Source organism: Camelina sativa, chromosome 5, assembly GCF_000633955.1.
Source record: "Camelina sativa cultivar DH55 chromosome 5, Cs, whole genome shotgun sequence".
Lineage (NCBI taxonomy): Eukaryota > Viridiplantae > Streptophyta > Magnoliopsida > Brassicales > Brassicaceae > Camelina > Camelina sativa.
This window is the reverse complement of record NC_025689.1, coordinates 18,075,603-18,092,400: the sequence shown is the minus strand read 5'-3', so window position 1 is coordinate 18,092,400 and position 16,798 is coordinate 18,075,603. Positions and strand designations below refer to the sequence as shown.

Here is a 16,798-nt window from a genome sequence, read left to right as displayed (position 1 = left end):
CATTTTAAATGATTTTGTTGAAATCTTCAAAAAAATTTATAATGGAATTCATTAACAGTTTTAGATTCTTTTTTTTTAACTGAGTAACACAAAATTTTTAACGATCTTATAAAAATCTGAATCCAATAATCCAAATTTGTTAAAATTTTAAATAATATTTTACAAATCACAAACTAATAACACTAAACTTTAACAAAATTTAATAAAATTTTAATCTAATAACAACAACAAATTGTATATAATATTTGAAATCTTTAAAACTCTATTTAATCTAAACCAATAACTCCCACGTATTTCCTCTGATTTGATTACTTCATTCAACAAAGTATGAATAGTCCATAGCGAAGAAAAGTCCACCTTGATGTTCCTCCTTCCCCTATATATTCATTTTTTAATTATACACTCTTCATTCCTCATTCTTCCTTCTTGCCTCTCTTCTCTTTCTTCTCTCTGTATCTCCTGACCAAGTTTACATCTTAAAGACTTAACACTTTTCTTTTTTCATTCTGCCAAGAAAATCTAAAAGACATAAACTTTTTGGAGAAAGATGGATTACAATCCAAATATTCCACCTTTAGGAGGTGGTGGGAGTTTGAGAAGAAGCATAAGCAGAAGTGTAAGCAGAGCAAGTAGAAACCTTGAAGATATCTTCTCAGCTGGTTCAAGAAGAACTCAATCAGTTAATGACGACGAAGAAGCTCTTAAATGGGCAGCCATAGAGAAACTACCAACGTACAGCCGTCTCAGAACCACTCTCATGAACGCAGTTGTCGAAGATGATGTCTACGGTAATCAGCTAATGAGCAAAGAAGTTGACGTGACCAAGCTCGATGGTGAAGACCGTCAGAAGTTTATTGACATGGTTTTCAAAGTAGCTGAGCAAGATAACGAGAGGATCTTGACGAAGCTAAGAAACAGAATCGACAGAGTTGGTATCAAGCTTCCAACAGTTGAGGTCAGGTACGAGCATTTGACGATCAAAGCTGATTGCTACACTGGTAACAGATCTCTTCCTACACTTCTTAATGTGGTGAGGAACATGGGAGAGTCAGCTCTAGGCATGATTGGTATTCAGTTTGCTAAGAAAGCTCAGCTTACGATCCTTAAAGATATCTCTGGTGTCCTTAAACCTGGAAGGATGACACTTTTGTTAGGTCCTCCTTCTTCTGGTAAGACCACTCTTCTGTTGGCTTTAGCCGGTAAACTCGATAAAGCCCTCCAAGTTAGTGGTGACATAACTTACAATGGTCACCGTCTCGACGAGTTTGTTCCAAGAAAGACCTCTGCTTACATTAGTCAGAACGATCTTCATGTTGGTATCATGACTGTTAAGGAGACTCTTGATTTCTCTGCTAGGTGTCAAGGTGTTGGTACCCGTTACGGTAAGTGAATATTCAAATCTTGAAATTAACTAAAGATTCGTTTTTTCTTTTTCTTTTCAAGATTCAGTTTTGTTGAATGGTTTTATACCTTCTTGTAGATCTTTTAAATGAGCTTGCAAGAAGAGAAAAGGATGCTGGTATATTCCCTGAAGCTGATGTTGATCTCTTCATGAAAGCTTCAGCTGCTCAAGGTGTTAAGAGCAGTCTCGTCACTGATTATACTCTCAAAGTGAGTCTCACCTCTCTTCTTATAACTTAGCTCATCTTCTAAAAATTGAACCGAGCTAAACCGTTTTTTTATAAACCAAAACCGAATCTTTATGTTTTTTTATAGAGTGTTTTAGTTTCATTGTTTTATGACAAAGATATAACCAAAATAAATAACTAGAATACTACTTTTGTGTATTATACTGACTCTGTTCTGTAAAACAGATTTTGGGGCTTGACATTTGCAAAGACACTATAGTTGGAGATGACATGATGAGAGGTATCTCCGGAGGTCAGAAGAAACGTGTCACAACTGGTGAGATGATCGTTGGTCCTACGAAAACACTCTTCATGGACGAAATATCCACTGGTCTTGACAGTTCCACCACATTCCAAATCGTCAAGTGTCTGCAACAGATTGTTCATCTCACAGACGCAACGGTGCTCATGTCTCTCCTCCAGCCAGCTCCTGAGACCTTTGATTTATTCGACGATATCATCTTGTTGTCTGAAGGTCAGATCGTGTACCAAGGACCAAGAGACAACATTCTTGAGTTCTTTGAGAGCTTCGGGTTCAAGTGTCCCGAGAGAAAAGGAACAGCTGATTTCTTGCAAGAGGTTACTTCCAAGAAAGATCAAGAACAGTACTGGGTGGACCATAACAGACCTTACCGCTACATTCCGGTTTCAGAGTTTGCAAGCAGATACAAGAGTTTCCATGTTGGGAAAGATATATCTAACCAACTTGCAGTACCATTCGATAAGTCTCGTGGCCACAAAGCGGCTCTTGTATTCGATAAGTACTCTGTCTCAAAAAGAGAGCTTCTCAAGAGTTGTTGGGACAAAGAGTGGCTGCTTATGCAGCGAAACTCATTCTTCTACATTTTCAAGACTGTCCAGATCATCATCATCGCTGCAATCACATGTACACTCTTCCTCAGAACAGAAATGGACACAAAGAACGAGGCTGATGCTAACCTCTACGTAGGAGCATTGCTATTTGGAATGATCATCAACATGTTTAATGGGTTTGCAGAGATGGCTATGATGGTTTCAAGACTCCCAGTGTTTTACAAACAAAGGGATCTCTTGTTTTATCCATCATGGACCTTCACACTTCCCACTTTCTTGCTAGGGATTCCAACCTCAATCTTCGAATCAACGGCATGGATGGTGGTGACTTACTACTCCATCGGTTTTGCACCTGACGCGAGCCGCTTCTTCAAGCAGTTTCTCCTAGTGTTTCTGATTCAACAAATGGCTGCATCCCTCTTTAGGTTGATTGCTTCTGTTTGCAGAACCATGATGATTGCTAATACTGGTGGTGCTCTCACTCTACTTCTCGTCTTCTTGCTTGGAGGCTTCCTTATTCCGAAAGGCGAGATTCCTGACTGGTGGGGTTGGGCTTACTGGATATCTCCTCTTACCTACGCTTTCAACGGTTTAACTGTCAATGAACTGTTTGACTCTAGATGGATGAACAAACTGGTGAGTGTACTTACTACTTTATTCTTGCATTTTAATTACAAAGATTATATCATTAATTAGCTCTGAGTCTCCCTTTTTTTTTGGAAACTGCAGGCTTCTGACGGCAAAACAAAGCTTGGAACCATGGTTCTTAATACTTATGATATTTACCATGAAAAGAACTGGTACTGGATTTCAGTTGGAGCCTTGCTTGGTTTCACAATCCTCTTCAACGTTCTTTTCACCTTGGCACTTACCGTTCTCAACCGTAAGTTTCTCGTCTTGCATTCACCAAATGCTAAAACAAAACTGACTACTAATAATAATGTTTCCTTGAAAACTACAGCTCTTGGGAAGAAGGCAGGTTTAATTCCAGAGGAAGAAAGTGATGACGCGGATCAGAGGAAAGATCCAATGCGTAGGTCTTTGTCTACTGCTGATGGGAACAGAAGTAAGTGCATTTCTTTACTCTGCTTAGATGTTTCTGTTTCTTTCTTCTACTCTTTTGTCTCATTCTGTTCTATTTTATCAGGAGGAGAGGTCGCAATGGGGAGAGTGAGTAGGGACTCTGCGTCTGAAGCATCCAGGGGTGCAGGCAATACTAAAGGAATGGTTCTTCCTTTCTCTCCTTTGGCTATGTCCTTTGACGACGTCAGATACTTTGTCGACATGCCTGCGGTAAGTAACCATCTTTACTTGAATCTATCTTCACACCAAAACTAAATGAGAAACACTTGAACTAAAATATATATGTTGTTGATGGTACAGGAAATGAGAGACCAAGGAGTTACAGAAACAAGACTGCAACTGCTTAAAGGTGTGACTGGTGCATTTAGGCCAGGAGTCTTGACTGCGCTTATGGGAGTGAGTGGTGCTGGTAAGACTACACTTATGGACGTTTTGGCCGGAAGGAAAACTGGCGGATACATCGAAGGAGACGTGAGAATATCAGGATTCCCAAAGGTTCAAGAGACATTTGCTAGAATCTCAGGATACTGTGAGCAGACAGATATACATTCCCCTCAAGTCACAGTCAGAGAATCATTGATCTTCTCTGCTTTCCTTCGTCTTCCTAAAGAAGTTGGCAAAGAGGAAAAAATGATGTTTGTTGATCAAGTGATGGAACTAGTAGAGCTGGACAGTCTTAGGGACGCCATTGTTGGTTTACCGGGTGTCACGGGGCTTTCCACAGAGCAGAGAAAGAGATTGACAATTGCAGTGGAGCTTGTAGCTAACCCGTCCATCATCTTCATGGATGAGCCAACTTCTGGACTAGACGCTAGAGCAGCTGCTATCGTGATGAGAGCAGTAAGGAACACAGTGGACACTGGAAGAACCGTGGTCTGTACCATTCATCAGCCTAGTATTGATATCTTTGAAGCGTTTGATGAGTTGATGCTGATGAAAAGAGGAGGACAAGTGATCTACGCAGGTCCATTGGGTCGTAACTCACACAAGGTTGTTGAATACTTTGAATCCTTTCCTGGAGTTCCCAAGATTCCAGAAAAATATAACCCGGCTACTTGGATGCTTGAAGCTAGCTCACTCGCCGCTGAGCTAAAGCTTAGTGTTGACTTTGCTGAGCTATACAAGAACTCCGCCTTGCACCAGTAAGTTTTAAGTTCTTTCTTTTTATCTCAAGCTCATTGCCTCATATGACTGGTTGATGAAAATATAAGTACTAATGAGTAACATAACAATGCAGGAGAAACAAAGCATTGGTGAAAGAACTCAGTGTACCACCAGCAGGAGCATCAGATCTTTACTTCGCTACACAATTCTCGCAAAACACATGGGGACAGTTCAAATCATGCATATGGAAACAATGGTGGACGTATTGGAGATCACCAGACTACAATCTTGTCCGGTTCATTTTCACATTAGCAACATCTCTCCTGATTGGTACCATCTTCTGGCAAATAGGAGGTAACAGGTCGACCGCAGGAGACTTATCTATGGTCATAGGAGCATTGTACGCCGCGGTTATTTTCGTTGGAATCAATAACTGTTCAACGGTACAGCCTATGGTTGCAGTGGAGAGAACTGTGTTCTACAGAGAAAGAGCAGCAGGAATGTACTCAGCTATGCCATATGCCATCTCTCAAGTCACTTGTGAGCTTCCTTATGTCCTTGTTCAAACCGTTTACTACTCAGTCATCGTTTACGCCATGGTTGGTTTCGAGTGGAAAGCCGCAAAGTTCTTCTGGTTCCTCTTCGTTAGCTACTTCTCATTTCTCTACTGGACTTACTACGGCATGATGACTGTTTCCCTCACACCAAACCAACAAGTCGCTTCCATTTTCGCCTCAGCGTTTTACGGTATTTTCAACCTTTTCTCTGGTTTCTTCATTCCAAGACCCAAAATCCCAAAATGGTGGGTTTGGTACTACTGGATCTGCCCTGTCGCTTGGACCGTCTACGGATTGATCGTGTCGCAGTATGGTGACGTTGATACACCTATCCAAGTTCTTGGAGGTGCTCCTGGTCTTACCGTTAAGCAATATATTGATGACCATTATGGTTTCAAATCTGACTTTATGGGACCAGTAGCAGCCGTCCTTGTTGCTTTCACCGTCTTCTTCGCATTCATCTTCGCCTTCTGCATCAGAACTCTCAACTTCCAAACTAGATAAAACCATCTCAAAGTCTCTTTATTTTTGTATCATTTGTGTTACATTACATACATAAGCTATATCTCTGTTCTAAATATGTATTGTAGTTTCTTTTAACGGATTTTTTTATAACTATATTTTATTTATAGATGACGACGAATCAAATCGGATGTAATATAAATCCACTTTTTATTAAATATACCTCATTTTTTGTTTGTTGAGAAAGAGACAAATCCACAAGTATCTAATATGTATTTTACGATACAAAGAAGACAACACAATCATCAAATCAGACTCCTCCTTTGTTTGTTTGTTGATTTTATAAATCAGACATCTTACAATAATCAAAACCAAAAGAGATTTAGTTTGATGTTCTTTATGATAACATTGACTTCTTTTGATTATACTGCCTAATGTGTGTGGTTGGTTCTTCAGATTCATAAATACGTAGCTTATTCTCAATTACGAATATAGATATTCATACTGGGATAGACCCCGCTGGGCCTCAGTGAAATCTGGCCCATTAGGAATTAAAAAACGAAAAAATTAATGTAATCTGGGGCGTTCCGAGAATTGAACTCGGGACCTCTCGCACCCTAAGCGAGAATCATACCACTAGACCAAACGCCCTTTGTTGAAAGAGGTCTCGGGTAAACACATTTATCTAGTACAAAGTTTCAAGTATTTTTTTACCAAATAATCTCTACCTGGGGAGAAGTACTAAAATAAAAAAAAAGGGGAACATGGCATGAAAATGAATAACATGGTCTCTAATGACCAGACCATATAGGAAACGAAGCTAAATTGTACATAATACAAAAAAAGATTAACATCGAGGGGTGTCTTATTGGTAAAATATCAATAATAAAAGTAAAATATGTCAAAAAAAAAAGGAAGTAAAATGCATTAGGTTTTGTATTCCTTTGGCCCTATTCATTTGTTTATTAAGTTCAGGCCTCAAAACCAAACTTAAGAATATAAATTTGAGGCTTTTTAGATATAGATTTAGCATAATTATATATAATAATGAAAACATCACAAAAATTTGGTTTTAAATTTAATGGTTTGCACTTGTGAATTGCCACCACTTTAAAAATTATTAATCACAAAAGCAATACCAAAAACAATATTTTTAATTTTTTTTGTATAGTTTTCGTGCAACTTTTTTTTTGCTGTTTTACAATATTCCATAACAGTTTACTGATTATGAATACGTAAAAATAGTATTAATTAAAGATTTGATTTAAACAGACTCCTCCACTACGTTCCTTGTACATAATACAATCCGTCTGCCCGTACTTTCAGTCCAACAATTAATATTACATTCTCGGTTCCATTATATTTGTATGTATCCTTGATGAGATGTAAATTCTAGTATACCATGTGTAATGTTATTGATTGTCTTCTGTGTGGCAGGGAAGTTTTTCTACATCTATTTCCATGAAATTCTCTGCTGCTTTCCGTGCCTTGCCTCCTACTCTATTAGGGATCCTGAAGTGAATTATGGTCAGATTGTAATCTATTTTCTATGCTTCCTAAACAACACCATTTGTGTATTCTCCATGTGTCTAATTCTTAATGTTTTTTGTTCCCAGCTGGAACTCCAATATGAGGGGTTTGTCCATTGGTTATTCAATGTAAAACTCCCACTATCTTGGACTCCAAGACCTACCATAGTCTACAGGCCTCGATTTATGAAGCTTATTCTCTGCCTTGCAAGATGACACTAGAAGGAAACCTTGAAGCAAAGATCGCAACTTTAACTTTAAGAATGACCAACTCTTCAATAGGCCTAACACGAGTTGCACCTATAATCTAGATGAAAAAAATGTTAAGTGTCTGAGAGTTTTCATACATTTTACCAATAGAACCTAAAGCTCCATATTATAAATAAATAAAAAATATCTAAAATGTGTTGAAGAGCACGATATTTCATATTGACATATCAAAAGCATCCGTAAAAAAAAATATAAAAAATAACCGTGATATATGTCTAAAGACTATAGTAAATTTTAATTTTTCTTTATATTTTGTTAAGATCCTTGTTATTATACCGAAATCAAAGAAGAAATGAACAACAACTTTGTTTGATAATTAATAATAGTCAACATATTCATACCAAAATTTTTTTTAATAATAGTCAACATATTAAAATCATAATGCTCTAAATATATAGAACATTAATATTATTTATTTTTCTTAAAGTCTTGACAATATAATTATAGCCTATGAATAGTAAAAAATATTATTATTTTCGTAAAAAATGACATAAAATGGTAAGAAATCTCACAAAAGGATTTATATCCCCAAAATTGTGATTGTAGGGGATAAGGATTATGCCCTAATTTGACTGTAGAAATTAAGGAGTAATCAATTTGTAACCAAATCCTCTTATTCTTATCATCATATTAATGCATGAGAGTACATGCCAAGATATATTGCTATTTAACAGAACTTGAGATTGATTATAAATCTAAAGCAACTCACCACATTCTCATTCTCATAATTTATTTTATAAAATAAATATATAAACAGGCTCCTCCTCCATCTCCTTCTCTCGCTCTCTTCCCTCTGTTTGCTCTGAACAAAAAGTTTTGTCCTTTTTTTTTGTTTTTGTGATTTTACGGCTAATCTCTTGTTCGAAACTATTCGTATTCTAAGAGAGAGAGATTTGAGATAATATATAGAGATAGAGAGAGAGATCCAAATCAGAAGCAATCTTTTTTTTTGTTGCTTTTCTCTGTTGTTGTGTGTCTCTCTGTTAAGATTCGTATCTCTTTTATCCGGCAAACTCACAGCGGCGATCCACTCTTTGTCTATGGTGGTTTAATTACGTTCTTCTCTTCTTCGGAAGACACGAACAAGTTTGGTTCTGTAGTTTTGATGAATGTGATCCGGTTTCTATAAGGTTTGAATATGATTCAAAGTCTGTTCTTTTATTTTTATTTTGGTTTCGATTTGAGGCGATAGATCTGGTTTTTTTTTGTTTGTTCTTTACGAGTGGGAAGTTTTGAATTGTGTGATTGGCTTTTATTTTTTGCAGGGTAGTACTGAGTTTGGTGTTTGTGAAGCTTTGAATCTTTTTTTGTCAATTTCGTAATATTGCGGTGGAAAAGGTTGTTAAAGAGATGAAGAGGGTTAGAGATGAGGTTTACGTTGAAGCACGAGGACCTACTCTTTCCTCTCGTGGAGAAACGTTAGCTCTCTCAATCCTTGTTTTTATTTCAAAATTCTCTTTTTGACTACACTTTTATTTGTACGGTTGTCAAATTGTTTAGGCTGATGTTAGATATTCTTATTGCTCGTAGGGAGTTTTGTATGTTCATGCTCTGGTTTGTTTCCTAGGTTGAGTTGAGTGTTTTTAAATCTTTGAGCTCTATGTTTGTTCCTGGCGTAGTTTACCTTATAAGCTTAAGCAAAATTACTGCAGTTATGTTCTTGGCGTAAGCGTGTTTTTGAATTGCAGTTTGATAGAGATTCTTATTGCGTTCTTTTCTTGTTGGTGTATTAGTTCTGTTTTTTTAGGTTGAGTTGAGTTGTATAATTGTTCATGGGTTAGTTACCTTAAAAGCGTAGGCTTATTGTAGTTTCAAAGGGGCAAACTAAATTTGATTGTTTGAAGTAAATGCGGAAAGCAACTTAATGTATGTTTGTATAATGTAGAAATGGTAGGCCTTTAACGATTGGTGGTGGAGGGCTAACAACAGGTGATGCTTTGACATATCTCAAAGCTGTCAAGGACATGTTTCAAGACAATAAAGAGAAATATGAAACTTTCCTTGGAGTCATGAAGGACTTCAAAGCTCAGAGGTAATTTGCCTTCCTCTTCTCTTCCGTTTGGTGTTTCTACTCACAAGTGGAATTGTCGTAATTGCTTTGTGTCTCGTGTTGGTTGTAGAGTTGACACTAATGGCGTCATAGGAAAAGTAAAAGATTTGTTCAAGGGCTATGACGACTTGCTTTTGGGTTTTAATACCTTCTTGCCAAAGGGGTTCAAAATAACTCTTCAGCCCGAGGATGAGAGTCCTAAGAAGCCAGTGGATTTCCAAGTAGCTATTGAATTTGTCAACAAGATTAAGGTATGTATCTGATGTAGTAAATCAGATAATCATTTAGTCATGATCTCTAAATAGTTAACATCACTGGATATTTATTCCTCCAGGCGCGATTTGGGGGTGATGACCGTGCATATAAAAAATTCCTAGACATCTTGAACATGTATAGAAAGGAAACCAAGTCTCTCAAGGAGGTCTATCAAGAGGTATATTTACAGTAAATGTGCATAGTGTTGATTTGCTCTAGGTTTCTGAGTATCCATCTATGTTACAGGTTACTCTGTTATTCCAAGACCATGAAGATCTGCTTGGGGAGTTTGTTCATTTCTTACCGGATTTTCCAGGATCAGCTTCTGTTAATAACCCTCTTTTCGGAAGGATCACAGTACCGCATGATAGAAATTCTCCATTTCCTGCCATGCATCCAAAGCATCTTGAGAAGGTTTCTTTTAAATTATTCTTTCTTAATGATGCTCAGATAATTCACAGCGTAGTTAATAATGTTTCGAATTGATGTTTATGGTTGAAAGCGTGCTTTATAGCTATGCATGCTTAGTATGGAAAGTATTAACATCCTTTTAAGAGTGATAAATTAAGAGCAAGATAAACATAGTAACTAAGGCACAGTTTACAGCAAATAGATGAGAAAATATATGTTTAAGCAACTTGATGGTTCAGAGTTTTAGTGAAATATTGATACGGAGTCTTTCCTGCCACAGAAAATAAGATTACGGAGTAGGCATGATGAGTATACTGAACACTCTGATCAACGAGAAGATGGTGACGAGAACCTTGTGCCTTATTCTGCTGGTAATTCTCTGGGAAGTGAGTCCTTGAATCACTTGTAGCATTTTTATTTTATTTATTTGCATTTATAATTATTATGACTTGGCTTAGCGTTAGCGCCTGGTGAGAGCATGATAAATACATATATATGTCTTCCATTTTCAGTGATTTTGATATAAAAGGAAACTATTATGTATCTACGGGAAATATTGTCATCTTATATACTAGATATGTCAATCTTGTCTCTGTTTATGGACGGGTAAGTAGTTACCTGGTGCTAAGGTCCAACGATGTTAATATTTTCAAAATTTCCTTGCAGGATATCTGAAGGTAGATGACACCGAGGGGATTCATGATTATGAAAATAACGGGGGTCTTGAAAAAGATCCAGAAAATGATAGGACTGCAGCTTTTGGTAGAGACATCGGAAGTCAAAAAAATCTACTGTCTACCAATCATATGGCCAAGGCAATAAATGAACTGGACCTTACTGACTGCGCACAATGTTCACCAAGTTATCGTCGCCTGCCAGATGATGTGAGCCCTTCTTAACTTAATCATATTATCTACAGTACTTCAATATATCGTTGATTTTGTGCTCTAAGATCTTTCGGTTGGCTTTCTCTTGTGTAGTATCCCATTCAAATTCCAAGCTACAGAAATTCACTTGGTGAAAAGGTACTTAATGATCATTGGGTATCTGTCACATCGGGGAGTGAGGATTACTCATTCAAACACATGCGCAAAAACCAGTATGAAGAAAGCTTGTTTCGATGTGAGGATGATAGGTAAGACATATATAGTGTATTAGGTTCTGGTACTTCTCTCTATATCTTGATTAGGAATCTTTCGATAACATTGGTGAGTTCATGATTGCTTTCTAGTCAGTTCAGTCTACCTTCTAATTTCACTACGTTGTCTATAACTTGTGGTTCTTTTTTGCTGACAATATAGTTTCCATAAAAACTCTACTTCCATCTGATTTATTAACTAACTGATATGGTTTCAGGTTTGAGTTGGACATGTTATTAGAGTCTGTGGCTGCAACCATTAAGCGTGTGGAAATTCTTCTGGAAAAGGTCAACAACAACACAATCTCTATAGTGACACCAATTTGTATTAGAGAACACTTATCAGGCAAGTAGTTATCTGACAAAATGTGGCTGTGATATTTGTGTGTCTATTATTCTTTTACTTGGGCTAGTGACCTTATATGTGACTATTCAATAGAGCTGAACCTAAGATGCATTGAGCGGTTGTACGGGGATTTTGGGCTTGATCTCATGGATTTTTTGAAGAAGAATTCTCATGTCGCCTTACCGGTGATACTAACTCGCTTGAAGCAGAAACAAGAAGAATGGGCTAGGTGTCGCTCTGATTTTGGGAAAGTATGGGCTGAAGTATATGCTAAGAACCATCACAAATCACTAGATCATCGTAGTTTCTATTTCAAGCAGCAGGACTCCAAAAATTTGAGCACAAAAGGTATGTTTTCTTAAACCACCATTTATTTGTTTGGCTACACTTGAAGCTAATTCCATATTAGAAATGTCTTTCTCTACATGGAAAAAAATGATGAAACGAAGAGAATGTCGTGTATCATTTAAGGGGAAAATTGCATCAACTAAAGTGGATTGGTATGTCCCAAATGCAGGTTTAGTGGCGGAAATTAAAGATATTAGTGAGAGAAAGCATAAAGAAGACCTGCTTCGTGCCATTGCTGTTGGAACTAAGCCCTCTTTCACCCCAGATGTGGAGTACAGTTATACTGATACACAAGTCCATGCTGACCTATATCAACTAATTAAGTATTACTGTGAAGAAATATGTGCTACTGAACAGTCGGATAAAGTCATGACGCTGTGGGTAACCTTTTTGGAGCCCATGTTTGGCGTTCCTTCTAGGTCTCAAACTAATGAGACAATGAAAGATGTTGCAATGATCGAAGACAACCAAGAGCACCATGATGCATGTGAGGCGGTGAGGGAAAACACCGGTGACGGTTCTCTAGCCACAAACCTTAAACCGTTAGTAGCTCCAAATACGCCTAAGAAAGAAAACCCAAAAGTACAAGGAAGCTCTTTTGTGCAAGATTCCCCAGTCAAGACACCAGAAATCATTCAGCAAGATAAACTGCATAATGGTGCAGCTATAACTAATGAGGTAACCGTGTTGTTTCTTCCTTTTATAACCTTTGTTCTTGACCTGAAGCCGTATTCACTTTTCACTGAGTAAATTTAGTCAAATTTTCTTATAAATTCGGACTGCTGGTGGTAAAGCGTATTTTAATGAATGAAAGTTGCTTAAGTTTATTTCCTTATGAGACTTGAGAAATATCCCTCTATGTGAAAAGGATCGTTCATTAATATATGTTTTTGTGGCTATACAGGATAGCCAGCCTTCCAAACTGGAGTCACCTAAACATGATTTGATGATGGAGGGTGGAGAGAATCGTACTAAGGTAAGTGATGTATCAATGGGAGGGCAGAGGGTTGAGCGAGAAGAGGGTGAATTATCTCCCACTGAAAGTTTCGAGCAAGACAATTTTGAGGGTTATAAAGAGAATGGTCTCGAGCCTGTGCAGAAACTGCCAGACAATGAAAAAAGTAGTGAAGACCGAGAAGACAAAGAGGGTGCATGTGGTACTGAAGCTGAAGCAAGGAGCAATGCCCTCCCTGAAGATGATGAAAACAAAATTACTCAGAAGTTATCAGAAGGGGATGAAAATGCCTCTAAAACTAATGTCTCAGCAAGCAAGTTTGGTGCCCAAGTTTCTTCCGATGAAGAGCAGAAAGTAGCTATGAACTGTGACCAGCATGGTATTGTGGCTGAGAGTGAAAACGAGGCTGGAGGGATGGTTAATTCCAACGAGGGTGAAGATGGATCGGTTTTAACATTTTCAGAACGGTATCTGCAACCTGTAAAGCCCCTTGNGGCCATTAAAACTAATGTCTCCGCAAGCAAGTTTGGTGGCCAAGTTTCTTCCGATGAAGAGCAGAAAGTAGCTATGAACTGTGACCAGCATGATAGTGTGGTTGAGAGTGAAAATGAGGCTGGAGGGATGGTTAATTCCAACGAGGGTGAAGATGGGTCGTTTTTAACATTTTCAGAACGGTATTTGCAACCCGTAAAGCCCCTTGCAAAGCATGTGCCTGGGACACTGCAAGCAAGCGAATGCGACTCCCGGAATGACTCTCGAGTTTTCTATGGGAATGACTCATTTTATGTGCTTTTTAGGCTTCATCAAGTAAGGCTTCGAAACAACCTTCTCATGCTCCTCAAATGTCAGTAGTCTTATGTTCAAACCGCTAATTCTTCTGATTTTTCAGATGTTGTACGAGAGAATACAATCAGCAAAGATACATTCAGAGAGGAAATGGAAAGCTCCAGATAGCACATCTACTGATTCGTATACCAGGTAATTTATCTTTCGCATTAGTGGTACTTTTTGATTAAAAAAGGTGGTTGTTCCTTAAATGCTGATATTTGGAAGCATAGGTTCATGGATGCCCTTTATAATTTACTTGACGGCTCTAGCGACAATACAAAGTTTGAAGATGAATGCCGTGCTATCATTGGAGCACAATCATATGTTCTCTTCACATTGGACAAGCTAGTTCAAAAGTTTGTTAAGCATGTAAGCTTCCATTTTACCTGCAACTTGTTATTGCCTTGTCTCTGCTTCTGTTCCTCTCCTTTCTGTTCTGTACTAATCATTGAAGTGGCTTGGACATGTGTTAGCTTCACGCAGTCGCAGCTGATGAGACAGACACTAAGCTTCTGCAACTATATGCATACGAGAACTACAGAAAACCAGGAAGATTCTTTGATATAGTGTACCATGAAAATGCTCGAGCCCTTCTCCATGATCAGAACATTTACAGGATCAAATATGTATGCTTCTCTTCATCTCTATGTGTGGACAGCAGTGTGTGTATATATTCTCTTATACTAATCTCTGTCCTTGCAAAATTTTGTGCAGTCATCTGAGCAAACCCGTCTCTCGATTCAACTTATGAACAGCGGGAATGATCAGCCTGAAGTTACAGCTGTAACAGTGGAACCAGGTTTTGCTAATTATCTGCAGAATGACTTTCTTTCGTTTGTCCGTGATGAAGAGAAACCTGGACTATTTCTGAAGAGGTAAATGAATGAAGCAATGATAAGAGCATAACTTAAGTTGTGAAAGAACAGTAAGTAATCATGTTATCATACTCTTTTCAGGAACAAGGCGAAATTAAGCAGTCCGGATGAACCTTCAGGGTTGTCGCGTGCAATGGAAGGACTGAGACTTATTAACGAGGTTGAATGTAAGATTGCTTGCAGTTCTTCCAAGGTAAAATACTCTCTTGTGAATTTATAGCATTGATAATCCTTTTCTCTTTCCCATGTGTATACAATTAATGGGAGTTTTACGTTTTTCATTAGGTCAAGTATGAACCAAACACAGCAGATCTTTTGTATAGAAGAAAGCAGAAGAAAGCAACACAGAATGCAACTGGGCCTGACACCGTTAATAAAACTTCTGGTAGCAGTGAAATCTCGAGAGAGAGAAGAATATCGCGTTTTCACATCTTTCTTAACCGTAGACTTGTCGCCTTGCCTTAATTTAAGAACGTAAGTAACCTTCTTCTTGTATAATCTATATATATAAAGTTAACTTTGCTCACTTCTCCTTCCTCCACATCATCATCCACCTAATCAATTTTTTTTTTGCATAAAAAATATTATTTTTAATATTTATTCATTGCATATTTACTACTTATAACTAATAATAGTAAAAAAATAAATAAAAAACGAATCAACTAAAATTAATTAAATTTTAAAATAGTATAAACAATAATATAATTTTTAGTAAAAATAAAAATAGTAACTATCTAAAAATGAATTAAGTAAAATAAATGAAAATTTTAAAATATTAAAAATAATACTATAAATTTGTTTTAGTAATAATGTTATTATTAAAATTATAACCAAAAATGATTATATTCCAAAATTTAGAATGGGTTAATGAGTTTTAGAATGTAAGTAAGATTTTAATGTATGGTGGAGTAACAAAACAAGTTATGTAATTATATTTATAAAATCTAAACATGAAAATAAAATTGAAGTGAAACATTAGTTTCTAAGAAACATATACCATAAAGACTTATTATTAAATTTTACTTATAAAAAATAAAAGATTAATTACTTAACTTAACTTAACTTAAAAATTTTAATCGAAAACAAAGACATTGCAAGGTGCACACTTTTTTTGGGAAAACTATAAACAAGAATTTTGAAAAAATAATTTATCTAAAAAACTAAAATCAATGGTCAGGAAATATAGAAAAAATGATATGTAACTCGTTACAAAAAGTGGCATGTGATTTGTGTAGCATATCTCAAAAGCTATATTATCAACTGGAGCTACAATTTTATAACATGATATAAAACATATATAACAAATATAACATATATATATATATATTATCAAATGCTTTTAACCAAAAACATTGGCAAAAACAATATATTTAAAGTACACTATGTTTTTTTTTTGAATAGTCGAAGCTGAGGTTGCATTACAAAATTAACATCTGCAAATAACATATGAGATTTTAGGAAAATATGTAATTTGGATTAGTGAATAGATATTCATTGTGGGGTTTAAACGTTTCATCATTTAAGCATTCTTGACTTAGTCAGAAATTCTATAATGGCAGATAATGCATTTGGACAACCTCATTGTAGCGACATAGCACGAAAACTGTTCATGAAACTTTGTATATTCGTAGGATATTGATATGTTTAAATGGTCTCTATAATTAGGTCAACGATCTATATTGACGTTTGAACTTTTAAAATTATGTTTTCATTGGATATGAATATGGAATGAACTATTTTAAAAATAAAAGGTCAGAAGATTGTTGACAATATTATTGTGACACTAGACAATATATGTTATATATAGATTAGTAAAATAAGTACGGTATTTCTATAGATTTATCTTTTAATTTTAAAATTATATTCATATTCAATAATTCTTATTGATAAAAATTTTAACTAAAATCCCATTTAAAATCACAAAAAGATATTACAAAGAAATATTATCTTCAAAAATATATATGTTGTATGTCACTGAGTAAAGAAATTTTAGTATTTATATAGATTTATACTCAAAAGTTGGAATGATTATATTTGAGCTCAACAGTTTATATTGATAAGAAATATTTTAAATTAAAATCTCGCGCGTGTGCGGGTACAAGTTCTAGTATATATATAAAAGCTAGTGGTAATTTTTAAATGTATT

At 36.3% G+C, this 16,798-nt stretch overlaps 2 protein-coding genes and 1 non-coding gene across 5 annotated transcripts in view; 2 read left to right on the top strand and 1 right to left on the bottom strand.

Moving 5' to 3' along the window:
* Positions 415-5,883, top strand: LOC104787164 (ABC transporter G family member 36). Its single transcript, XM_010512695.2, has 8 exons — positions 415-1,382; positions 1,481-1,611; positions 1,815-3,077; positions 3,171-3,324; positions 3,403-3,507; positions 3,589-3,734; positions 3,825-4,666; positions 4,762-5,883. Exons 1-8 carry the CDS (start codon positions 548-550, stop codon positions 5,687-5,689), a joined length of 4,404 nt encoding a protein of 1,467 aa, XP_010510997.1. The 5' UTR covers positions 415-547; the 3' UTR covers positions 5,690-5,883.
* TRNAP-AGG lies at positions 6,227-6,298 on the bottom strand. Its single transcript has one exon. It is a non-coding gene; the product is annotated as a tRNA-Pro (tRNA).
* Positions 8,169-16,798, top strand: part of LOC104787163 (paired amphipathic helix protein Sin3-like 5) — a 9,360-nt gene continuing 730 nt past the window's right edge. The window contains exons 1-20 of one of the 3 annotated variants that reach the window (XM_010512694.2): positions 8,169-8,576; positions 8,712-8,864; positions 9,332-9,478; positions 9,567-9,747; positions 9,831-9,929; positions 9,998-10,165; positions 10,443-10,533; positions 10,829-11,046; positions 11,143-11,297; positions 11,519-11,646; positions 11,740-11,994; positions 12,164-12,672; positions 12,899-13,280; positions 13,488-13,756; positions 13,839-13,927; positions 14,008-14,146; positions 14,251-14,403; positions 14,492-14,652; positions 14,734-14,845; positions 14,938-15,126. In XM_010512694.2, coding sequence (XP_010510996.1) covers positions 8,797-8,864; positions 9,332-9,478; positions 9,567-9,747; positions 9,831-9,929; positions 9,998-10,165; positions 10,443-10,533; positions 10,829-11,046; positions 11,143-11,297; positions 11,519-11,646; positions 11,740-11,994; positions 12,164-12,672; positions 12,899-13,280; positions 13,488-13,756; positions 13,839-13,927; positions 14,008-14,146; positions 14,251-14,403; positions 14,492-14,652; positions 14,734-14,845; positions 14,938-15,117 — 3,504 coding nt within the window. In that variant the 5' untranslated portion in view covers positions 8,169-8,576; positions 8,712-8,796 and the 3' untranslated portion in view covers positions 15,118-15,126. Of the gene's footprint in view, positions 8,577-8,711; positions 8,865-9,331; positions 9,479-9,566; positions 9,748-9,830; positions 9,930-9,997; positions 10,166-10,442; positions 10,549-10,828; positions 11,047-11,142; positions 11,298-11,518; positions 11,647-11,739; positions 11,995-12,163; positions 12,673-12,898; positions 13,281-13,478; positions 13,757-13,838; positions 13,928-14,007; positions 14,147-14,250; positions 14,404-14,491; positions 14,653-14,733; positions 14,846-14,937; positions 15,127-16,798 lie in introns of all 3 variants that reach the window. The other 2 variants (XM_010512693.2, XM_010512691.2) reach the window with 2 other exon arrangements.